Source organism: Eumetopias jubatus, unplaced genomic scaffold (genome assembly GCF_037043125.1).
Source record: "Eumetopias jubatus isolate StellerSeaLion01/CBP00866 unplaced genomic scaffold, mEumJub1_p1.0 scaffold_8, whole genome shotgun sequence".
Classification (NCBI taxonomy): Eukaryota; Metazoa; Chordata; class Mammalia; order Carnivora; family Otariidae; genus Eumetopias; species Eumetopias jubatus.
In genome coordinates this window covers 124761843-124788357 of record NW_028274814.1, presented here as the reverse complement: position 1 = coordinate 124788357, position 26515 = coordinate 124761843, and the positions used below count along the sequence as shown (strand labels likewise).

At 40.8% G+C, this 26515-nt stretch overlaps 1 protein-coding gene across 3 annotated transcripts in view; it reads right to left on the bottom strand.

The window, feature by feature from the left end:
• Positions 1-253: 253 nt before the first annotated feature.
• Positions 254-26515, bottom strand: part of TXNRD1 (thioredoxin reductase 1) — a 61906-nt gene continuing 35644 nt past the window's right edge. For all 3 annotated transcript variants that reach the window (XM_028121618.2, XM_028121617.2, XM_028121616.2), the window contains 7 exons: positions 25097-25189; positions 24466-24542; positions 21909-22065; positions 16872-16979; positions 14171-14266; positions 10453-10587; positions 254-2174 (listed from right to left, as the gene is read on the bottom strand). In XM_028121618.2, coding sequence (XP_027977419.2) covers positions 2106-2174; positions 10453-10587; positions 14171-14266; positions 16872-16979; positions 21909-22065; positions 24466-24542; positions 25097-25189 — 735 coding nt within the window. In that variant the 3' untranslated portion in view covers positions 254-2105. The remainder of the gene's footprint in view (positions 2175-10452; positions 10588-14170; positions 14267-16871; positions 16980-21908; positions 22066-24465; positions 24543-25096; positions 25190-26515) is intronic.

Sequence of the window (26515 nt, the reverse complement as noted above, 5' to 3'; positions counted from 1 at the left end):
CCAAGGGCACATGGAGTGCTGAGAGGGAGCTTGGCGGGGGTTACTGCCCTAAAGATCAAGACCAAGCGGTCAAATCAAGATAAGCTGAAAAATGGAATCCAAAAAGCCAACAACACGAAAACGTAAAGCTCAGCAACCTCCATGAAGCTTCTTCAGCAGCAAGTGCTCATCATCGTCAACACGAAACCCGAACTCTATTCAGCACTCATGCAAAGAATCCCAAGACCACCTCTCAGTAAGAAGGCACACAGAGTGGATATTAATACCTTTTAATGTTTCACATTGTTTTTTTTCCAGAAGATATATAACAAAATACATAGAATTTAATATGAATCTCAGTACAGTGGGCAATTATAGAATCTAAATAGGACAAGTCGATAAAGTATAATCCTTCTTGTAGGGGCCAAACATTCCATTCCACTAAGAAGAGAAAATCACAACATGATTAGGCACAAACATATCATACTGCCTATTGTTCTAACTTCTGAGACTGGCAGGCTTGGAGGAAAAAACTATTAAATAAATAAAACTGAACACAGTCAACTGCCTCAGTTTCCCCCTGTTCTCCTTTCCCGGGGTCTTCACAGAACCACGTGGGTGAGGGCGTGAGGCACAGCCGTGTGGGGTAGGTTTAGGCACTGTGCTGACTAAGTGCCAGGCAGACGCAGAAGCTCCCTGAGGTGACCAAGAAATGTACTGCGGATCAGCTGATCGGCGTTGCCGCTGAGAATCTGGGCTGAGGGGAGGGGTGACCTGCTGGCGGGAGGCCTGATGGCCACAGCACAAGTTTCAAATCCAACTTCAAGAGAGACAAGGTGGCCCACACGTAATCCTGGAGTAGTCAGCACATTCACGCAGAAATCTAGAACTGCAGAGCTAATCCCTCTCTGTCACACTACAAGTTGGAATGCTAATGGAGCATAAACACTTCGGCCACAATTCCGCCAGGACCAGTCATTCATTCAACAGAAAAAGTCAAAACCATTTGGTTTTTAAATGAAAATCCTTCACATCCACCTGTGGTCAAAAATAATAACTTATGACATGAATACCTTCCTTAAAAAAGCAATTACCACAAAAGAGTTAAATCATAAATGTGGGAAGACCTATTTTCCTATGAATGTAGCTCGTAGGAAGGGACAGATACAAAGCACATGTGAAAAGTAAGGCCGTGATAGTCTATGTTTTTAGCTTAAAGCTAAAGTTACCCCCAAAAAAGGTATTACACAAGTTAAATGTTTCTTACTGCAAAAGAGCTCACTTAGACCAACACAATAAACTATATAAAGGAAAACATTTATTGTTTTTCCCCATTTAAGGTGCCCCTCTGCCTCCCTGATGAGTCCTGGTGGGAATCCTCCTCTAGTGAGAGTTCCATGCACCAGAGGATTACTTCCAACAGGCTGGCCAAGCAGCCACTTCCTTTCCTAAACACAATTACAACTGATAATAGTCGGTGATGTAGCACATGGAGCAAATGTGGCCAGATTCAACCATAACTGTACTTGTTCTGGACACAGAACTCATCACTGCTCAACGGTCACAGAGAACAGGACACGGGAATCCTGGGACGGTTCTCTTGTGCGCAACAAGCCTATGCAGCCTCCAAGGGACCAAGTCATGCCTCCCATGCACAAGGCGCCTTACTTGCATACTCTAGCCAAGACTTATTTTTGGACAAAAATCGACTACTAACATGTCTCTAGTCTCATTTACACCTTGGAGGAAAAAAGAAAAAAAGAATCAACATTAGAAAGCTTAACAGTGAGAATCAGCAAACGCAGAAAGGGAGGGTCATGCTCAAACTGCTCGACAGCTGTTCCATCACTGCCCACCACATGGGCTTGAGGCCAGTGACTTCATGGACGCACCGCGCCGATGCACTGCCGAATGTCAGTTCCAGTCCATCATGGTGACCCCAGTGAGACGCTGCCTGCCTTCCATTCACCACCTCCTACCCACGAGATCCAAGGGGGCCTTGGGTGCTGTGAGCACAGGACATGCATGTGCCAAAGCCCAAGACCCTTCCTAAAACTTCTCCTTGGATTTGGGCAAGGAAACAGGGCAGTGGTTTGGAGTGCTGGCGGCAGCATCCACACTGGGGCTTAACCTCAGCAGCCGGCCTGGAGGATGCTTCCCCCAGAGCGCTTGGTCACTGACAGAGTCGTGAATACCTGCGGGGAGGAGAGAGCAGGAGATTTTCAGACACCTGAGCAGATGAATTAACAGCGAGCAGTGCAGATAACACCATACCTACCTATCAAGAGTGACTTAGCAAAGTGATATATGTACTCCTCTGCACCTGCTTCCTTGGCCCCATCCTGCATTTCTGTACCTCATTGACCTAAAAGGGTACAACTCTGCACTGAACAGTATTCCATTAACTACAGTATACTATATACACTGTATACTACAGAACCCAATTTCCAACAGTTAATATATATTACAAATTACATATCCAGGCTCCTATATTACTAATATGCTATTTGCAATATGCTCTGGGTCACTCCAGCAGTCTCCTTGCACCCACAGCTAGAGGTACAATTGCTGGGTTGGAGGATTATGTGTCACTTCTATGTGACTGGATTCCCAAGGTCCCGGACCAACAGATACTCTCATCCGCAGTGACTGATGAGTCTGCCTCCTGTCACATCCCTGCAAACATTTGGTGCTTGTGGACTTAGAGCCTTAACATCTTCAGGTGGCTGTTTTAACTGTCTACTACTCAAGAGCATCTATTCACAAAAACAATGGCTTATTCAAAAGAGTCCCTGGGGGGAAGCAAGACTCATCGAGTACCCACATCTGTGTCGGCACACCTGGACACCTGGGCAAACTTTTTGGTCAGCTACCCCCTTGATTCCTGAGAAATAACTAGTTTCCTGGCTTCCAATAAAGAGGAAGGATCAAAGAAATCAAGACCACTTTGACTTATGCAGGTCAAAGCAACAGGAATCAGCATCAAAACTACTTATGAATAAAAGGAGAAAAACTTTTGTGTAAAAGAGGAACATTACTGAGAAAAGCCCTGGGTCCATTTCAGTCTTAAAGTAGTGACAAAAAGCCTTTTTATTGCTTATATACCAGTATATATATATATATATATATCAGCCACACCTTAAAAAATTCAAACCCAAGTAATAATGGGCAGTATTTTAAAACATTAATAATATGAAGCCAGAAGAAAATATGAATGATTCACATTTTTAAAAAATAGGTTAGCCAAGTGGTGCCTGGGTGGCTCAGTCGTTAAGCGTCTGCCTTCGGCTCAGGTCATGATCCCAGGGTCCTGGGGTCAAGCCCCGCATTGGGCTCCCTGCTTCTCCCTCTCCCACTCCCCCTGCTTGTGTTCCCTCTCTCGCTGTGTCTCTCTCTCTGTCAAATAAACAAAATCTTAAAAAAAAAAAATAGGTTAGCAAAGATATATAAAAATCCTTGAAAGTTAGTCCTTTTTTACTAAAACAAAAAAAATTTACACTGAATTTTGTAACATTTTCATTAGCACTCCTAAATTCATGCTGATGACACTGTAAGCTATGACAACTCTTTTGAAAAGCAGTAAAATTCCTTTGTTTAAAAAAATGTGCAACTGTGGACAAGGACAGAAAGACTATACATGATAATGAAAATAGCTGTGTTAGAATGATATCATGGGCAATTTAAAGTAACATCAAACACGCTGGCTTCAATTTTTATAAAGGAAAAAACATAAAGAGCCAGCGAATGCATTACAGTAAATTTCAGGCTTCTGAATTTATAAGCTTAAGTTTTATTTTTCAGGAACTAATTTAGAAATAGAACTGGTAGGAGATGTGGATAGAAAAGGAACCCTGGGGCGCCTGGGTGGCTCAGTCAGTTAAGTGTCTGACTCTAGATTTCGGCTCAGGTCATGATCTCAGGGTGATGAGATGGAGCCCCAAGTCAGGCTCCACGCCAGTGTGGAGGCTGCTTAAAATTCTCTCTCTCCTTCTCTCTCTGCCCCACCCTGCCCTGCTCACACAAACCCGCTCTCTCTTAAAAAAAAAAAGAAAGAAAGAAAGAAAGAAAAGAAAACCCATCAAAACAAAAGATTTTTTTTTAAAAGAGCTCTTATCTATTTTCTTGTACTGATAACATGCTTACGGGGAAGATATGCAGAAGCCAAAGTGCCACTGCTGATTAGTCTACATGAAAAAACTAACAAGGTCAATTTTTGCAAGATTCTTATTTGCACGTAGCTGCTTTAGAATTTTCATAAAAACACATATTTTTTAAAATGAGCCTGGAGGCCGCCCCTTTCTGCTTCTCTAGGCCAGCACAAAGATCACTTACAGAGGTCAAGGGCTGCTGTAGGCACTTACCTCACATTCAGATCTGCCACTGCCTCCCCAGGCTCACAAGCCCCCCTACTCCAGGCTGCAATTAGGTTGATAGTTAAAACTTTTGATTTTCAGCACTAAGATTGACTTAAAAACATTTCACGGGAGTCTTTCCTAATGCTCTCTCCTCTTGAGCTATTATTTTTCCCCTACAAATAAACTTGATTAATTGAAATTACTACTCCAAATGATGTGCAATCAGTTTCCTATTCAATTATCGCTGCTCAGAAATCCGGAATAAATTATCACCACACTGTCTTCACACTGAATAACGCTAACACATTACTGATGCTCCAGGCATTAAGACTCCCCCGTTATTCACACCAAAGAGATCTCAATCAAAACAAGAGTACTCTCTCCTTCTTTTAGAGCAATTCCTCAACTGAGGAATCTGTCATCTTTTCTCAGTAATTAGTCCTCAGAACCAGAGGTTGGTTGCTCAACTGCCCAGGTAATGTTATCAAAATGGTATGAAAAGCACTCAGTGATTCATTCCGCAAACCACCCATGGCTGGCCCGGAGCTGGGGCTAGTTCTGAACATTTTAAAACAGTGCTCAGGACCAGTTTTTAACTTTATTATTACCTCTAATCCAACCCATGGACTGACATTTGTGAAATCCAATAAAAATGTATTAGAAAATGAAATTTTAAAAGGCAGGTAAAATTAAAAGCCAAGCTCAGATACGGTCAAATAGCTTATCAAACTCCTACCCTCCCTTCTTCATTTCCATCCATATCTCACATGGACTGGTCACAAACCCTCTGGGGACATTGTGAGTGGCACATCTCTAGAGCCTAAAGCTGGACATGAAAACAGTGGGTCCAGTAACTAATCTAATTATTGTCCAAGTCACACCTACCTTTAACACAGAAAAAATCGTCCCTTAAAATTGCCTACAAATCAAATTTCACTTTCCCTTGTTCAAGACGCTGTAAAAAATATTTCCATAGCTGGGAGACTGGAAGACTTTGGTCTTTCAAAATCTGATTTGTGAGCAAGTACTTCATACTGTGGGAGGAAAAAAAAAAACCAACACTCCTCTCTTGCCTGAACAGAAGAAAATAACTGTAAATCATGTATCTAATAAGAGGCTAATATCTAAAATATACAAAGAATTCATACAACTCAACAGCAAAAAATCAAATCCAATTAAGAAACAGGTAGGTCTGAACAGATATTTTCGCAGACATCCAAATGGCCAACAGGTACATGAAAAAATGTTCCACATTATTAATCATCAGGGAAATGAAAATCAAAACCAAAATGAGATACCACCTCACACCTGTTAGTATGGCTACTAACAAAAAGAAAAGAATTAAGTGGTGGCGAGGATGTGGAGAAAAGGGAACCCTTGTGCACTGTTGGTGGAAACATAAGTTGGTGCAACCACTATGGAAAACAATATGGAGGTTCCTTAAAAATAGAACTATCAATATGATCCAGGAATTCCAGTATTGGGTATGTATCCTCCCTCCAAAAAAACACCAATTTGAAAAAGTATCTGCAACCCCATGTTCCCTGCAGCATTACTTATAATAGCCATGATATGGAAGCAACCTAGGTGTCCATCAATGGGTAAAGAAAATGTGGTGTGTATACACACACACACACACACACACACACACACACACACACACACACACACGTGTCTATTACTCAGCCATTAAAAAACTGAAATCTTGCCACTTGCAACAACATGACTGGGCCTTAAGAGCTTTATGCTAAATGAAATGAGTTAGAGAAACACAAATACTATAGGGTCTTTCTTATATGTGGAACCTAAAACAAACAAACAAACAAACAACATGGGGCGCCTGGGTGGCTCAGTCAGTTAAGCAATTGCCTTCAGCTCAGGACATGATCCCAGAGTCCTGGGATTGAGTCCTGCATCAGGCTCCCTGCTCAGTGGGGGGAGTCTGTTTCTCCCTCTGCCCCTCTCCCCACCACCACCGCTTGTGCTGTCTCTCGCTTACTCTCTCTCTAATAAATAAATAAAATCTTAAAAACAACAAAAAAACAAACTCACAGAGAAAACAGACCAGTGGTTGCAAGAGGCAGGGGTGGGGGGATGGGAGAAATGGATGAACTATTTTGTTTTCTTCTTGTTTGTTTTCAAATAATTTTTATTTTATTTTATTTTATTTTTAAGTAACCTCTACACGCAACATGTGGCTTGAACTCATGACCCTGAGATCAAGAGTCACATGCTCTTCTGACTAAGCCAGCCGGGTGCCCGGAAGAGGAGCTTTTTCAAAATAGGCATCCCTTCCCACCTCAGCCCCCAGCCCCCTGAAGAAATACTATAAAGATGACCTTGAGTGAAACCACATCTTCTAATAATGCAAAGCCCCGGAAGAACCCAGCCTAGACACTCTCTGCACAGCGCTGCTCACCGACCCTATGACTCCGGCACCATCTCTGTTTTAGTTAATGTGGAAACTAAAGCAGCCGAAAAGCTGGGTGCTGGGGCCAGGCTCACTGAGCTTTTGCTGAGATTACAATCCAGCTTTGTCTCCACACACTCGTGCTGCCACCAGGAAATCACTTCCATTTTTTAAGTCCTATGTCCAATACCGTGGAAGGAACACCCAAGTGGAGTACCGTCTGCACAGTGGTGTCTCGGGAGCCAGACTGGTCGGGTCTGAATCCTGGTTCTGCCAGTTCCAAGCTGGAGAATTATGGACGAGTTATTCAACCTCCCCGTCCTCCATTTCCCCATCTGTCAAGTGGAGCTCCGACTGCCCCTCCCCACCAAGGGGGGAATTCTCGTAAGGACCTGGCAGAGAGCAGACTGCCTGACACACAAGGAAGGCCTGATGAATGTCAGCGCCGTGGTCAGCATCACTCCCCTGGAACCTGCTTTTGCTGCTTCAAGCCACAGCTGTAAGTCATTCCCACTTCTTCCCTCTCCCACTTGCCGTCAGTTGGCAAGCACCGTGAAGCCACCTCCTATTTCCCTCCCAAATGTATCAAGGTCTCTCGATGTCCACTGCCAGCACCATCTCCTCTCTTACTTCGGGATGTGCCTGCTCTGGTCCAGGTCCAATGCCACAACGCAGCCAGGGATTTCTCTCCACAGTGCATCTGATCACGTTACCCCCTGCGCTAACCTTCTCTCAGCCAAACCCCAGTGCCCCCAGAATAAAGCCCAAACACCCTGCCTTGGTTTACAAGGCCATGACCTTCCTACCTACTTCTCTAGCATAATTTTTCCACCTCTCTCTGGGCTCCTTCAAGCTACAGCAGCACTGAGGGCCTTCCAGTTCCATGAAGGAACATGATCTCTCCCAGCTTGTCTTTGGTGATCCCTCCGACTGGCTAACCACCAACACATTCTACTCATTGTAGACAAGAACTACCTCCTCACCAGTACTGCCCCGGCATCCCTACTCCAGACGCCACTTTGGACGGACCCTGATCTGGGGGCTTGTTACACTTAACTGCCACTGGTCCTTCACTCAGCTGCCTCCTGCTCTCTCTTAATCTCATCTTAAATCCCTGCTCTAGCCCCACAAGTGCCCAGCACAGTGCTACACACACAACTGCACAACAAATGTGTTCGCAGACTGACAGAGCACCTATTTTTCTCTCATTAATCAACCACCAGGTTGGGAAGAAAAAAAAATTTTTTAAGCCCTATCAAATCAGTGCAACTTTCAGCCTCCAAGCTTCAAAGTCATAAGAGAACCAACAGATGGAGATGCATAGCAGCAAATGCTTACCCAGGTCCCCAAATGTGCCAGGTCCACCAGGGAGAACAGGCCCTTGGCTGATCTCCTTGCAGGCAGGGGCCTTGGGAAGATGCCCTGGCTCTTCGGCGCATCTCTCTGCCCAGCTGACAGTCATCCTGCCAGATGCCATCCCACTCGCCACTGCTGGGCCACAAGGCAACACAACCACGCGGGTGGGGGTAGGCAGTCTTTTCACCAGCCCACCGAGAGCTAAACTCAGATTTAAAAAGTTAGACACTCACACACACAAGTTGAGAAGTCATCTTTTCATCCATGCCAGGAGTGCTATCGTTTGTAAGGACCTTGGACTGGCTCAGTCGGTTAAGCGACTGCCTTCGGCTCAGGTCATGATCCTGGAGTCCCGGGATCGAGTCCCGCATCAGGCTCCCTGTTCGGCAGGGAGTCTGCTTCTCCCTCTGACCCTCCCCCCTCTCATGTGCTCTCTCTCTCTCTCTCTCATTCTCTCTCAGATAAATAAATAAAATCTTTAAAAAAAAAAGTAAAAAAATAAAGTTTTAAATACACTCACTGATGTGAGTTGAGTCTCCCAGAAAGATATGCTCAAGTCCTAACACCCGATCCCTATTAACATGATATTATTGGGATAAGGTCAGCTGGATTTGAGCCCTAATCCAATGACTCATGTCCTTCCAAAAAGGCGAATCCAGACACAGACACACAGGACGCAAGGCTGTGCACATGAAGACAGAAGCAGAGACTGCAGCAATGCAGGACTGAGCCAAGGACAGCCAAGGGCGGCCAGCGACCACCAAGAGTTGGAAGAGGCCAGGTAAGATTCTTCTCAAGAGCCCTGGGAGGGAGCGTGGCCCTGCTAACACCTTGATTTCAGACTGCCGGCCTCCGGAACTACTCGAGAATAAACTTCTGTTGTGTTAGGCCACCCAGTGTGTGGCACTTGGTTACGTCAGCTTGATCTTTTTAAAGCATCATATTATATTCTAATATTTATCTCACTGAACGTGTTTTTGAAAAACTGAAGTTAGTTGGCTCCATCCCTAGGCAGATAGTCATTACACCCAAGAAAAAGATATATTGTACATTCTTTAAGAACTTCCATCTGGATTCTTTTTAATTTGGGGGTCATCTTTTTAGAAGTTTAGGTTTATTTCACAAAAACAGCAGTTTTTTAGGAATAATGCCCTGGTCACTAAACATGTTAATATTTTATGCATCCATCCCAGCCAGGTGCATATTAACACAGAGGAGGACCCTATCCCTAATCATAGAAAACGCAAAGCAGAAAGAAACTGAAACATTTTTCCAGGTCTTGAAGTTGACATTTCACATATTCAGCAGAGTTCAGCTGTGCGAGGGCAAAAAGAACAGAGACCAACCAGGTAACCGGCCGTAGAATGAAATCAGGTGTGAGCACGCACACGTGTGGGTAAGCACACACCCGCCCTGGAAACCACGGACTCTGGCAGCCAGATAACAGCTACGATTTTCAACTCCATAGCTAAGCTGGTCTAATAAGAGCTACCTCCTCCCAACCTTCACCACGGTCTCCAAAGTAGACACACTTTTGGTTTACAAGGCCTGCTTTGCAGTAAGCATGACAACATTCAACTCTTGCATGATGCCAGGCAACCATGAAGAAACACTGACACCCAGAGGCCCAGAGCAGTCAACTTCCACTTCTCATGTCATTTTTGCTTGATCTCTTAAAAGCATCACTTTCAAATCTCACCCTTTGATACCAAAACTAAAGAGGGAGACAACATCATTTAGCCTTGAGGTAGCTCTGGGATAATAGGATTGAAGCTCTTTCTGGGTATGAACGGCACTAGTCACTGACTGCCGTGAAAATAATTTAGGAGACATGACAGAAGATTTAAGGCACATCTTGGGGCGCCTGGGTGGCTCAGTCATTAAGTGTCTGCCTTCGGCTCAGGTCATGATCCCAGGGTCCTGGGATTGAGCCCCGCATCGGGCTCTCTGCTCTGCAGGAAGCCTGCTTCTCCCTCTCCCACTCCCCCTGCTTGTGTTCCCTCTCTTGCTGTGGATCTGTCAAATAAATAAATAAATAAATAAACCTTAAAAAAAAAAAAAAGGAAGATTTAAGGCACATCTCTATAAATAAATCACTGCCATCATTTTTACCATCAGCATGAAACTACTATCCAGTTCATGCCAGGAACGAAGGTATTTGAAAAAGGAAAAATCATTTCTAGAGACAAGGTTCCTTTTGAGGTATTCCATCAAGAATTAAACTGTAAGGAGGTACAGAAGTAGCTCAACTACAGCAGAAAGACACTAACTTCAGAGTCCTGGACTTGCCACTTACAAGCCACGTGCTGTTGTGCACTTTTAAACAGAGCTGTTAAAGTGTAGGGGACCCACCTCTGCACAGACGGGGTGGATTCCAATGGTACTGTCCAGCTGCTTTTTGGTCAGTCCACACTTGAGGGCAGCTGCAAAGCCTTGTGTCACTTCTCCAGCATTTGGACCCAGTACGTGGAAGCCCACAACACGTTCCTAAGATGTAAAATAAAGTAATACAGTTATACTAATTCTTTCCCCCTTTATAACCTAGAACACAGACCTAGTCTATTCTAAAAGCCCTGTTCAGAAATTATCAAAGACCTATATTAACACTTGCTAAAAGTGACTTAAGCTGAAGATACTCCAACATGAGCCAGTAGAGTGTGGTGGTGACAGCAAGCAAGAAGGGAGAGACAAGAGCTGGCCTTGACCGAGGAAGAAAATCATTAAAAGCAAACATGTCTGCAATTCCATAAGCACCAAAATGTTCTGGAAAATGTTTTCAAAGGGCAGTTCTGTCCTCATCTCCTCTATTTGGTTGCCTCAAAGCTCTAGATAAACTACCTGTGATAGCTGTAACATTTAAAAGCAGTCATTTCGGGACGCCTGACTGGCTCAGTCGGTAGAGCATGCCACTCTTGATCTTGGGGTTTTGAGTTTGAGCCCCATGCTGAGTGTAGAGATTACTTAAAAAAGGTAAAAATCTACGGGTGCCTGGGTGGTGCCATTGGTCAAAGCATCCAACTCTTGGTTTTGGCTTAGGTCGTGATCGCGGCATCATGAAATCAAGCCCCACATCGAGCTCTACGCTCAGCGTGGAATCTGCTTGGGTTTCTCTCTCTCCCTCTCCCTATTCACCCCCCACCCACTCTCTCACTCTCTAAAATAAGTCTTAAAAAAAAATTGGAAAAAATAAATAAAAGCAATCATTTAAATTTAAAAATCATTTTAACTAAGGCTTTGGGGGTAGACAGCACAGTTAGTCTTAAAATTCTTCCAATCTGAAACCATTTCTGAAATCAACAGGAAAATGTTGGCAACTCTGAATAAACTCTAAATCCCGGACTCTAGCTACCAAGGGCAGAGAAATCTGATGCATTCTAATGTTCAGACTTCATGACTGAGCTATACTATCTAGTCCAACCTCCTCACCCCAGGTAAGGCACCTCAGGCTGTGGGGTATACAGCCTTATCTAAGGTTCCATCGTTGCCTGGAGAACAATCAGGAAGGTCATCCTGTTGCTGAAGTACTGTAATATATTCCACCTTGAACTCTTACATTATTCATCCTGCCCATCAGGGGTTTAGCGTATGGACAAAGCACCAAACACAATGTACTTAAAATAGACTAGATATACATTTAATAATATGGATAGATCTCAAAGAAAGTGATCTAAAAAAAGTTGCAGGCTTCTTTTTTTAGCTGAGGATACCACTCTTAAACCACAATGCATAATGTTTATGGATATGTAACAGACAGCAAATGTAAAAACATGAACAGGTGAGGCACTCACTTCCAAACAGTGTTACCCCTGGGCAAGGGGTGAGGACTATGGGATCGAGAAGGAATACAAAAGACTACACAGACATAGGGTAATGCTTACGAGCATGGGATCTACACTGCCTGTGATTAGTTCCAACTCTGCCATTAACTAGGTAAGTGAGCTGAGCACAATTACTTAACCTCCATGTGCTTCAGTTGCCTCATCAAGAGTACACACCTCACAGGCTTGTACAAGAATTAACTAAGTTAATACATGAAGACCTCTAAGTACTGCAGTGGTACATAGTAAGTGCTCAATAAACATAAGCTGTTATAAATTTCCTCTGTGATGGTTTCTTTCTTACTAGAGAAAAGCTTTGGTGAAGCAAACACACCAAAATATTAACATTCACTGAATCTGGACAGTGGGTACTTTCCCTATCTTCCTGTAAATGTTAAATATTTCATATGAGAAGCACAGCATACGAAAGAATAAAAACCTAGTAGACAATAAACACTGGAAAAACCAAGGACAGGTAGACACTGTGAAGTGACTGACTCAAAATGAATAAAGCATATGCCCCAAGGATGGTCAAGTTCTAGAAGCATGCTTTTGCATAAGATTGCTCATGACAGAAGAACAATGACAAGTATTCATCTTTTCTAATACTATCTTTGTCTATGAAAATAATTGAAAACAGTATCACCCTCCTTACAGCCTCAACTATTTTAATTAAGATGGGGCTCATTTGTAGTGAAAACTATTTTTCATATTAAATTTAAAAAGTGTTATTTGAGGAGCATCTGGATGGCTCAGTCGTTAAGCGTCTGCCTTCAACTCAGGTCATGATCCCAGGGTCCTGGGATGGAGCCCTGAGGGCTCCCTGTTCTGTGGGGAGTCTGCTTCTGCTGCTCCCCCTGCTCATACTCTCTCTTGCTTTCTCTCTCACATGCTCTCTCTCTCAAATAACATCTTTAAAATGAAAGCATTATTTGAACAAATGACACAACACTGAAAAAAAAGACAAAATGAACCACATGTTGATGAAACAGATTTGCTTGGTCTGAAGGAAAATGTGGAGGTTTCATTGATTGCTACATGCAACATGCAACTGAACTACCTCTTGCTAGAGGGAGACAGTGAGAACGTCAGACATTTTCTCCTTTTGTCTACAGCAGCATGATGGCTAATGTATACTCAAATACTTCTAATAATAAAAACTTATGTCTGCAAAGGAAAAAATTCCGTAAAATCATTCTTTACATCAACTGCATCCTAGCATATTCACTTATTAAATGCATCTGGGATGATCTTTTTCGTAGAGGGTCCAGGTTTTCCTGCACTACTGTCTGAAACAGTAGCTTTTCAACAGGATACATGGTTTAATTATATTCAAATCCCAAAATAAGAAAAAGCGTGAGGTTATTTGGCTTTTAATTATGGATTCTTTAGCATGGTTTACATTTTTACTCAGGCCTTTTTTTTTTTTTTCCAAAGGTAAGATCCCAGCTAAGTTAAAAATACCAGTCCTCATCAGAGTCAATCCACAAGTATGTGTGTGTGGTGCATACATGTGTTCTGAGTATGGGACTAGCAGCCAAAAAAAGACAGAAAATCAAGCATGTCTTCAATCACTTTGTAGGTATGGAAACAAGCTCTGTGAGGTCAAGGAGTTTACCCACAGGCTTTCAGTTACTGGCATTACATGCAGTAGCCAGTAATGAAATCTTAAATCAGAACCCAGTGAAGAGCTCTTCCCATTACACATCTTTCTCATTAGCTCATTAGACTGTTTAAGAATTAACTAAGTTAATACATGTAGACCTCCAAGTACTGCAATGGTAACAGCAAGTGTTCAATAAACATAAGCTGTTATAAATTTCCTCTGTGATGGCTTCTCTCTTACTAGAGAAAAGCTGCTTGGGACACAAACGTGTGTTCCTCCCATTCTTTTATAGTTTCTCATTATTTGTAGAAGTCACTGACTTCATGGCTTCCCTTTTATGAACACACACAGTTCTTGCGTTGTCTCTGTGGTCTGCGCTCGGCAAGGTCGGCAGGCCTACTGGCCACGTGCGGAGCCCTGTGCCGGTGACACTGAGTGCAGGCCAAGTGGTGTCACCATGACCCTTGCCCTCAGACCGTGTCCATGCGGCTGGGAAGACCAACACATAAAATACTAAAGGAATGCGATGTCCATCATGTGATCAAAATAGAACTACATATTAAAAACAAATGAAATTACTGGAAAAAAAAAATGAAATTACTGGAAAAAAAAAAAATCCTCATTGAATAATGAGGATTTCACTTACATTGTCTTTGATATTACAGATTACTTTTGCATAACATTTGTTGTTATCTCTTGATGGAATCGTCCACTCCAACGGCCAAAAGTAACTATGGTAAACCTGAGAAGATATACACACAATTTAAGACCCATTATCTTAAGAAGTATGTTTGACAAACACCAGCTGTGGATTAAAAACATTGGAGACTCGGGCGCCTGGGTGGCTCAGATGGTTAAGCGTCTGCCTTCGGCTCAGGTCGTGGTCCCGGGGTCCTGGGATCGAGTCCTGCATCGGGCTCCCTGCTCCTTGGGAGCCTGCTTCTCCCTCTGCTTCTCTCTCTCTCTCTCCCTGTCTCTCATGAATAAATAAATAAAATCTTAAAAAAAAAAAAAATAAAAACATTGGAGACTCTTTGATACTTAGACTTCATTAAACAATAAAATTCATGGAATAAGTAGGCATTTGGTCAGAAGGTAAACCACCTTAAACTTGTTGTCAGGCCCCTTTGCTATAAGCTCATCCCTTAATTATATCTCAACCTCAGAACAGTAAACCCTAAGTAATAATAACAACAAAAAGCAAGCAAATGAGAGAAAGCAGCCAGGTAATTACTTGCTGTCTTACATCAAGAAAACAAAGGAAAAAAGAAATAAAATACATTAACACTATCTTGCATAGGAATGACAACTTTGGGAAAGAAACAAGTAAGGTGCCACGAACAATTACAGCAATTATCCAGTTCCTTGCTTGATGCTTCCATAGGCATTTCCTCTGTTGGCGTTACTCGCCCAGAGCAATGAAGAAGAGAAAGGCGGGAGGGAGGGAAGATGAGAGTGGGAGGGCGCAGGTGTCTTGACTGACGCTTCCTGAACTTAAGTCTGGGTGACTACAGGGATCGGTTTCCACCTAAGGCTGCTAGACTCAATTCAAAACATGTATGGCTGGCTACCTTCCCAAAACAAACTGATTATGCAGCCATTATAATAAAGTCTTCTTTGATGCTGTAATACAATGCGAACTTTTTTTTTAAACTTGGGTTACAAAACTGAATAGTGTCATGTATCACAACAATTACACAGGGAAAAGATGATTAAAGAAATTACCCAAATTGCTAACAACTGCTATGTTACAGACATAAGTCTATGGATAATTGTTTCCTATTTCCATTTTCAAAATTTCAACCCAAATGCATTACTTTTATTTATTTTTAAGGATTTTATTTATTTACTGGAGAGAGAGAAAAGGAGACAGAGATAGTGAGAGAGAGCACGAGCAGGGCAGAGAGGGAGGAGGGTCCCCGCTGCCCCAAGGGTTCTTTTGAGCCCGACGCAGGACTCGATCCCAGGACCCTGAGATCATGACCTGAGCCGAAGGCAGATGCTTAAGTGACTGAGCCACCCAGGCGCCCCAAATGCATTACTTTTATAATGAAAAATGCAAATTCTAATAAAATGAAAGCCAAAGCCTGTCAAGAAATATGAGATGTATATTAAGAACCCTAAAATGTAAGAATCTTTTGACAGGAATCTATCTTCAGAAAATAACCAGAGAAATACAGTGAATTATGAAGATGTTCATTGTTCTATTTATGATAGTGAAAAACTATAAACAATCTAATAAAAGTATGGCTTAACAAATTATTTTATAGCATCCAAAAATGCATAAGTCACTTTTGAAAACGCTGTTTTTAGGGTGAAATGCTCATGACCTAACATTAACTGTAAAACAGAACAGAAAATTGCCCATAATTTAATCACACTTAAAAAAATTAAGACATATGTGCCTACAATTATACATACACACCTATATATACAATATATAAACACATACTTATAGACTAGAAAGAAATGTGCCAAAATATTAATAGTAGTGATCTCGTTATGAATTACAATTTCTTTTATACTTTCCTAATTTTTCAAACTTCCTATAATGAGGATATACTATTTTTATAATCAGAAAATGCTACTCATGTGATACTAATAGACCAAGATATTACATGCTACTGCTAATGTGTATTATAAGAAAAAGATTAAGAGATTTAAAATAGGCTATCATAAAATTTACTGATTTACAAATCTGGTCTTCTGGAAGGTTTTACTGGAAACTTTCTTCCTGAATGATTTAAAGCAGCAGTCCCTCTGGGTAGACTGCGTACACAGAAACAGTGCATGCCACGTGCCTGTTCCTTGACTGTGGCAGTTACAAGAGGATAACAGTACCAAAACCCCCAACTGTCACTAAGAGAGTGGTCGAAATGTTGTTAATTTTTAGTTTCCTTCTTTGTATTTTCCTGTATTTTTCATATTTCCAACAATATTGTTTTAATAATAAAAGGAACCAGTAAAAGCGGTTTCAAAAAATAGAAGGAAGTATTACTGGGTCAGCTGACAAGACTGGAAAGCGGAAGGTAGATTATATCCAAATCAACATTAAACTTCCTAAAAGTGGTAACTATAATGTGGTTACTAAAGAAATACCCTAGTCGCAGGAAACACACACTGAAGAATTTAGGAGTAAAGGGGCATTTAACTTCCTTTCAAAAGGTGCAGGGAAAAAAATACAGATACAGAGAGATAAAAAGAGAATATGAAAAGTATAAAACAAATTTATGGGTTAATGAAAGGTCTTTGTACAATTTTTCACCTTTTCTGTATGCTTGAAGTTACTTTTAATTTTGAACAGAAAGCAGCAGTAACTTAACACAGGCATAAAGAATATAATTTACCTCAATATTTTCTTCCCCAAATGTCTCCACAGCTTTCTCCTCAGAAAGACCACAGGCACCATATTCCAAAGGAGTAAACACAGTTGTTGGAACATTCTCATAGTCACACTATTTCAAAACGAAGTAAAGAGTTAAGACACAGGAGAAATTATAACTCAAAAAAGGGTATACATCAAAAAGGTTCAAAATCAGGAGAAAAGCAGACTAATAAATTTCTACCACAAGTATGGGAAGTCACAATCCCAGGTATAAACCTACTACCCTGAGAACCATTAACTCATGTGATAGTTGTAATAGAGGTATGAAGTCTGGCAAGATCAGTCATGAATAGATTCATGTGCCTTCTCCATCCAACACCAACTGATGTTAACAACAAGGACACACTTTTTCTCCCTTTATAAAGCAGCCAAAAACAAGACGAGTGTACCCAAAGCTGACAGTCTCATATTGGTGACAGGAATTAACAGACTTCTTTGGAAAACCAATTAGGTAATACCAATTAAGAGCCATAAAAACATTCTTTACCTCTGTGCCAAGAACCCCACTCTTTAGAAATCTATAATAATAATTTACTGTACAGAAAAAGCTCCATGCATTAATTGAGCATTGCTGCAGTATGCCTCAACAGTGGTAATATATTGATTGGCTTTCAAATGCAAATAGGAAAGTGGTTCTACAGTATATATGCTCAGTGTGGTATTATACAGCCACTGAAGTGGAAGACCACAGAAACAAAAACAGTTACTGACGCTATTTCCAAAGCATATTTTATGATGTTAATAGTAGAGATGACAAAAGGATTCTGAAGTCAAACAAGTTTGTGAAACACTGGATTAAGTAAATAAACAGGTTAGGTTTCTCTACTATGGATTTCTCAGTCTTCAGTACACTGATGTGAAGTGTGGAAAAGAGATTATGTAAATGCCAAATCTGTTTGTAAATGCAATTTGGTAAAAACCTACCGACCACATCTGTACACAGAGGGGAGCCTAAGTAACAGTTTGCACTTAAAATATCAGATACTCAATTCCCCTTTAAAACAGTAGGGTAAAATCTTTAAAATGTGTCTCCCTCTAGAAACAATAAATATAATCCTTTTTCTCTAAAAAGAACATAAACCCTTGGAATTAGGAATCAAAAGCACAGGGAGACATCCCCGGACAGCCATCATGGTGTTATCACGGACCAGAATTACTGTCCTGCTTTCAACAACAAGAAAACGAGACAAAGAGCAGGCAACACTTTCAGACACTGGACAACAGGCAGCGCAGGACTGTGATCCCTGACAGAAGAGCAACAAATGAGGCGAGTCCAGTGATTTCTTGTTTACCGTCCAGAGCACTATCTAGGGACTGGGTGCAAAAGGAGGGAACTCAGAGCCCAGCAGTCTCTCTGAGTCATGGAGATAAGAGACCACAGTTCAGGGGAGTCAGGGGGGCTTGAAGCTGCGGGGCACCGCCCCAGAGGGTAGAGCTACACAAAAGAACTCTTGAAATCTGTGGGCTGAGAACTGATCTGTCCATGTGTCACAGGAGGTACTCCACGGTAAGGAAAGAACCACTGGAAAGCAGAGAAAGCAGGAGGCCCCAAGTGACCAGAGCTCTTACAGGACTGGAAATAGCTCCTGTTCCCTCAAGCCAGAGTAGAAAGAATTCATAAAGTAAGGGGAACGGGGAGAGTCCTCCAAAAGGCAGCCCTAGATGAAAGGTGGCCATTGACAGACCCTAAAAAAACACAAAAGCAGTTTTACAAAAGGATAAAACTAGTTCCACATGACTTAATGGGCGGCCAGCACAAAATCCAACACCGTATAAAGGAATTCAACAAAACCCAGCACCCAACAATGTAAAATGTCCAACGTCCACATTCATCCAAAATAACAAGACATGCAAAGGAGCAGGAACACGTGAAGATATGTGTACTGTGGCTACTCTATGGTTTTCACATAAAATATTTTATATATTTATATTTTATTTTTTAAGTAGGCTTCACACCCAACACAGGGCTTGAACTCACAACTCTGAGATCAAGAGTTGCATGGTCTACTGACTGAGCCAGCCAGGCACCCCTAAAATACTTTATAAAACTGAGTTAACAAATAAAGTACCACTTTAATAATAAAGATGCTAATGTTTACTCTTTGTAAAAACAAAGTATTTCAAGTGTTTGAGAGCAATTCTAAAAGGATCCAAGAGACAACTGGTCATTCTGCTGACACGTCCACCATACTGTGCTTTAAACTGGTACGTGCATCTTCTCGTGAGGCTTTTTAAACAAAGGGCTTAGTGGAATGTCCATCATCTACAGGCTGACTCAGTTTTACAGTCTGTTCTAGATCAGTTTTTGAAATGATAAAAACTTTTTTTCTTCCCTTCATCTGTGTTTCCAAAAGAATGAATATTTAGTGTATTTAATGGCAAATATTTTTAAGTTTCAAAAGTTTATTATTAAATGTTAAAAAGGTTCATTTAAATTTTCCCAATGTATTTGCCACTTCATTTTATTTAGGAAAGTTATGTGTTACAGAGATGTTTGCAAATTGGTGGATTCTTTAAGTCTTGAGATACTTTTCCTATTCCATCCCCTATTTTTCTATAATCTATACTTCCCAAATCTTTCTTAGGCAATAAATCGTCATGATTAAGACAGCAGTACCTAAGATCAGAACTGGACTTCATTTATGCCTCGGCTGCCTCCCAGCCTTATGACCTCGCAGTTACCTAATTTCCCCTTACTATGTCATCAACCTCCACAGCTGCCCCGAGGCTGAGTGAGATAAGGCTCACAAAGCACTTAGCACAGTGCCAAGCATGTCGCAAGAACTCACGTGTAGCCCTTTGTCTCCCTTTCCTCCCAACACTCTGGTAAAGCAGTGAGGAATAGATAGCAATTTTGGAGGAAGGCACTAACACCCAAGATTCAATCTGGGCTCCCTTAAAATCCCATAATGGATTTAACTCAGCCAGGTGTTGATGTTAAGCTAAACTTTTCAACAGAAAAGAGATCTTTTCTGGGAGCTGCTCCTTTAGAAGGAGGGCAGACATGGATTCTCTCACCTTCTCAGATACGTGGTAACAGTCTCATTAACACACGTTGGGCAAAATTAAAGAGATTATGCAGTTGCTTAAAAAAAAAAAAAAAAAGAAGTGTTTGATTTCCCCAAATACATTTAACCTAGGTATCTACTGGCATTTCGACTTGACTTTATTTACTATATTAAAAGATGGATAGACCAGTGAGATTTCAAACTCAGAGATCTGAGCAGCACCTGTTTATATTTTCCTGTTTGGGAAAGCATTTGTCTTATTATTAGAGTTAGACTAAAAATAAGGGGAAAAAACACAAAAGAGAACAAAAAAGGAGTCCTTTAATTGCAACTTATATTAAATTCTGATGTTGATAAAGCTTAAGGCACTTTAAGAAAAAATTTGCTCTACCTGGCAGAGAAGCACTTTAAGAAAAAATCTGCTCTACCTGGCAGAGAACAGAATACAGTACCATGCCCACACATGGAAGGCCATGTATGTCCAAAGTGGGTGCAAAGATTCATTAAAGGTTTTTAAGAATTTTGTGCTACTTAATTTCAACTTTATTTAGGAGCAAATATTTGCATGTGCCTCCTTTGGTTATTTTTGGCATATAAAAATATCTCCATTTTACTAAAACACAAAAGATATAAGGTCAAGAACAAATTCAATGCATCGCAGGGTGTATTTCTAAATACCCCTTTCTTGGTTTACCAGATACTCAAAAATTGCAACAATGAATACAAGACGTAACTCATTCAAAGAAGTGGTTAAATTTATCCCAAATAGTAGTAATAACCAGTTGCTACGCCCTGGATGATCAGACAATCTGGAATTTAAAACCCTTTTTAATTTTTAGCCTCAATTTTGTTAATTTCAAAATAGAAGATCTTGCTATGCCACCATCCAAACTAACCCCAGGTACCTTTGAAATGCCGGTCACAAATTTATTAGCTGCATTCTTTGAGGTTTCCATTACTTTAACCAACCTAGATCAACCCATGGTGATTAATGTGTAAGGAAAATGGGCAGAGACTAAGTGCTTTACAATCAGGGTTCCTGGAATCCTTTCCAATAATTAATTAGGGAGGAAATGTTGATAATGGGGAAGGCTATGCACGTATGAGGGCAGGGAAAAACACATGGTTTGAAATCTTGGTACCTTCCTCTCAGTTTTGCTGTGAACCTGTAATGCTCTAAAAACTCATCTTAAAAAATGAGAGTCTATTTATTTTTGCCATCTAGTCCCATGAAACATACCTAAGAGTTTCAATTTCCTATACTGACTTTAAAAAAATCACTTTAAAACATTAATATAACACGTTAAACATTCCAAGAGCGGAAGACATATTTTTAAAAATGACAGGGTAATAAAGCCTGAATTGGTTTAACAGCTTTGCATACTGACATTATTAACCAGATCCCCAAATCCTTTTATAGCCTAGATAGGTGCCATAAAAGGATTTAGAAAATTCTTAAATTGGTAATAATGAAATTAATGTAAAATGCAACTATTATGCATATATGGAACATAACAGTGCTGAAACTTGATTAATCAAGCTCATTTTATACCCAGTGTGATTCCAAGAATGACAATTTTCATAATAAAGTCATAAAAGTACAGCAGTCTTAACAATATCTTGTTTGGGATACAGTTAATAAAGCACATCTAGGATGCCGTCAGCAAGATAGCTAAATTATTCAAGACCTTGAAAACTTCACAGCTACCCCTGACTAGGGTACTGGTAGTATTACTGAAAACAGTATCAATAGTGGGGCACCTGGGTAGCGCAGTCGGTTAAGTGTCCAACTCTTGGTTTCGGCTCAGGTTGTAATCTCATAGATCGTGGGATCGAGTCCTGTGTAGGGCTCCATGCTCAATACAGAGTCGGCTTGAGATTCTCTCTCCCTTTGCCCCTCCCCCACTCATGCACGCTCTCTTTCTCTCTCAAATAAATAAATAAACAAAACAAAAAAATCCAGCATCAGTAAGTGTCATCCACAAACTCACCTTCACATTGGAGCCAGCATAAAGCCTCTGAGCCAGCAATCTTCCTGCCTGGATTGCTACTGGGGTAAGCTCCAGCTTCCCCTCTAATATATCGCCAATGGCATAGATGTAAGGCACATTGGTCTGTTCCTCATCTGTGACAGGTATTTTTCCAGTCCTGAAAATTCATTCAGTTAAAAATCATCAATTACCACTATTAAGTAGAACAAAAAATCTCCTTTCTCCCAAAGAAGCCCAAAATTGTGATTCTAGCTAAGGGCAATGTTCTAATGTGTTAACTTAAAAATATATACACACAGGGGCGCCTAGGTGGCTCGGTTGGTTAAGCATCCGACTCTTGATTTCAGCTCAGGTCACGATCTCAGGATCATGAGATCAAGCCCTGCATCAGGCTCCACGCTGAGCATGGAGCCTGCTTAAGATTCTCTCTCTCCCTCTGCCTCTCCCCACATCACATCACCATAGCCCCCTTGCACTCTCTCTCTAAAAAAATACATACATACATAAAATAAAATAATATAAAATAAAAATTTAAAAAAATACGTAAAAAGCTTAGAGACAATTCTGGAATAAGAAAAACGTAAGAAACTTTGGGGGAAAACTACAACAGTGGTTAAGAATATGCAGATTCTAATTATGCACCATCAAAAGGAATGAGATCTTGCCATTTGCAACGACCTGGATGGAACTGGAGGGTGTTATGCTGAGTGAAATAAGTCAATCAGAGAAAGACATGTATCATATGACCTCACTGATATGAGGAATTCTTAATCTCAGGAAACAAACTGAGGGTTGCTGGAGTGGGGGTGGGGTGGGAGGGATGGGGTGGCTGGTGATGGACACTGGGGAGGGTATGTGCTATGGTGAGCGCTATGAATTGTGCAAGACTGTTGAATCATAGATCTGTACCTCTGAAACAAATAATGCAATAAATGTTAAGGGAAAAAAAAGAAGATAGCAGGAGGGGAAGAATGAAGGTGGGGAAATTGGAAGGGGAGACGAACCATGAGAGATGACGGACTCTGAAAAACAAACTGAGGGTTCTAGAGGGGACGGGGGTGGGGGGATGGGTTAGCCTGGCGATGGGTATTAAAGAGGGCATGTTCTGCATGGAGCACTGGGTGTTATGCACAAACAATGAATCATGGAACAATACATCAAGAACTAATGATGTAATGTATGGTGATTAACATAACAATAAAAAATTTAAAGAAAAGAATATGCAGATTCCAGGGGCGCCTGGATGGCTCGGTAGAGGAGCATGCGACTCTTGATCTTAGGGTTGTGTGAGCCCCACGTTGGCTGTAGAGATTACTTAAATAAATAAAACTTAAAAAAAAAAAAAAAAAAAGAGAGGGCGCCTGGGTGGCTCAGTTGGTTAAGCGACTGCCTTTGGCACAGGTCATGATCCTGGGGTCCCAGGAGTCCCTCATCGGGCTCCCTGCTGAGCAGGGAGTCTGCTTCTCCCTCTGACCCTCCCCCCACCTTAGGCTCTCATTCTCTCTCAAATAAATAAAATCTTAAAAAAAAAATAAAAAAAGAATATGCAGATTCTAAACTATAATAACCAGGTCTGTTAGTTATCACCTCTATGATGTTGGGAGGGCTATTTAATATCGCTAAGCTTCATTTTCCCACCTATAAATGGGAACCATAATAATGGGAATACTGGTAATAAGAAAAAGGATACCATCTTCTATCTTAAGGGAATATGAGGATTCAATGAAAATGTGTACAAAATATTTAGCACAAAAGTCCATGGCTCACAGTAAGTGCACAGCAAGTGTCAGCTGTTAACATTACACAAAATCTAAGCTTTAGACCCACTGGAAACATGCTAGCAGGTTTATTAAGTTGATGGAACATTTGGTCTGCTAAATCTTATTGGTGACCTCCTCAACAACTGTCTTTTCATCCTAGTAAAAAAATGAATTTTCAAAAATCCTCACAATCAGACTAGGAAGTTTCTTCTCCAAAATACAGGTTATTCCTGAAAGGGGAAAAGAAACCTGTATTTTTAGTTTCCCAGACATTTGGCATACACAGTACTTATTTTTACTGGGCCTTTTAGGAAAGGTGCTATTGGGAAATAGCCCCAGGCAGGAGATAAGCAGCTACCACCCATCTTAGTTATCTCATGTGGTGCTGTAGTCCAGAGGATCTGAAGAACTTTTAACCCAGAAAAAAAGTTTTTGATACTTGCAGCTGTCACTAGAAATACAGTGACCACTCATCATCCTAAAACTTGGTAGCTCTAAACATGGCTCAAATCTACATATTTAATGAAGCTCAAAGCACACACCTGCAATTAGCTGTGCAGTTAGATTCTTTTTCTGGACACTATACCTTAAAGAAACAAAATGCAAGCTGCTCTCTCTGCCATTTAGATTTTGAAAAGGGAAAAAAATAAAACAGGAAATACTAATGTGAGCAGCACTGGGAGTTTTCTCCAACTATAATAAAAACTAACTCTAAAAATCTAAAACTCCACTATTAATCAGTATTAGAAATAACTGAAATAGTATTTGATAAGATATAATAAATTTTTTTCTCTTACTTTTCATTTATCTTTACCCCCACGGTTTCTAAGCCAATTTTTCTTGTGCAAGCATCTCTTCCTATTGCCAGCAATACCTGAAAAGTTATTAATATATCAGTGACTGTTGTCAAAAAGGCTGCATATAAGTTACTTAATAATTAAGCCAATCTGATTTCATTTTCCAGACCTGGAAAGAAATATTTCATTAAGAAAATAATGCAAGAGTTTAAACAAATTATTTTAAAAAATATATCCACTGAACAGGATATAGCAGAAATCCTTATCCATTTATTAAGAAAAAGAAAGTTAACAATTCCTTTCTAAATCTAGCCAAGTTTAGGGACAAAGACAGCATAGCCTATGACTGAATTATTTTTTTTTTAAGTAGTGAGCTAGGGAGCTTAAAATTTTGAAAGAGAAGTTCTAGGTCATTTAAAAACTTGGATGCCTTTTTTAGCTATTTGACAAATGATGTTTTTAATTTACATATAAAACAAATTATAATATCACAAGTAATAAAGGTGTCTTAAAATGGGAATATAATCAAGGGTTTTGGAAACAGAAAACTGCCATTGTATGTACCCAGCAAATATCCAATAAGCACATTATTTGCTTTCTAATGAAGCAATAACCTGGGTCCACTCCTTACCGTATTATACTCTCCTTCGATGATTTCATCACTACTGGTGGACTTAGCTATCACCCTGAGTCGGCCTGGTGTCCCTGCTTCAATTTGTTCAACCTATAAAAGTAATAAAGTTTTACTCCACAATAAGAACATGTACTAACCCCCTTCTATCAGGTTAATGCAAAGTTAAACACAAAATCTGGCTGGAAAGGTCTTTCATGTCTCATCTCCCTCACCTTAACATCATTAGGACAATAAGATTTTTTTTATTTTACCCCCTTCTTTCTTGTTGCTTAATGTTTGCTGGAGTGCTTTCTTTCAAATAATTCCCAAACAGAATGAAATTCAAAGAGAAAAGTGGGAGAGGACTACAATCACTAAACTCCAACTAAAGACTTGCTGCTTTTCCCAGGCTCCTATATTGCAACTCACCCAGAACCATTAACCCCCTGGAGAGCCACTACTGCTCAAGTTCAGAGATTCTCTTCCAACTACAGATGTGCAGCTTGGTCAACAAAGAATAGACACTGGAGTAAATCAAACATGATACAGGTAACAGCTAGAGCACCCTAAATAGTATAGTGAGCAAGGAGGTAGGTTTATCATAAGTAGGGGTAGTCTTCAGTTGTCAGGGATGTAAGGAGGAAGGAGCAAACCCTGGAGCTGTGCTGTGCCAGATGGGATCAAACACACTAGCCCACTACTCCGATATGCCAACCATGACCTCCAAACTAGGTAGCGACAGATGAAAAACTTCATCACCTGGAGGCTTCTGCAGGTCTGTAGTTCACCTTTGTCTCTGAATGACAGCAAATCATGGGTTTCTATAAAATATTTGCTCAAAGAAACTTAAAATCACCTGCAATTTCTACTCTACCTTATAGATACAACCATTCTGTATGGGAAGACTGCCAAGGATCATTTTACTTTCACCATCAATACAATAATAAAGATTTTCTTCTCAAATTCCCTTCCTTTTTATATAGTTAAGCCCATTTGAACATACTGAAAATGTCTTTCCTATTTAAGTTTAATGTTCTAACCTCTGGAGAAGTGCTGCATTACTCAGATTAGCTGCATTAGCTCAGATTTGCCTAAAAATGATAAAGGCCTCATCACACCTCTAGTTCCTTCCTGCCTCACTTACTTTTGTATTCCAGTTAGGCTTTTCCTGTATCTAAAACAATTTCTGCATTTAGAACAACTTTATTCCCCGTAATCTCTCTGCACATCACACTGCTCTGTCCCAAACATGTTCTCTCCTTCCTCCCTGCAGAAGGCCACTTCTACTAGGTCACTGGCTAATGCAACACAGCTTCACCAAGGCCCATGGGGGTGAGAGAGACCCTGGGAACCCAAGTAAAATGTCAGGTGCACAGATATATTTATTTCACTAGGAGTTAGTCCACAAGATCCTCAAACTTGCCCAAAACTCTCCAA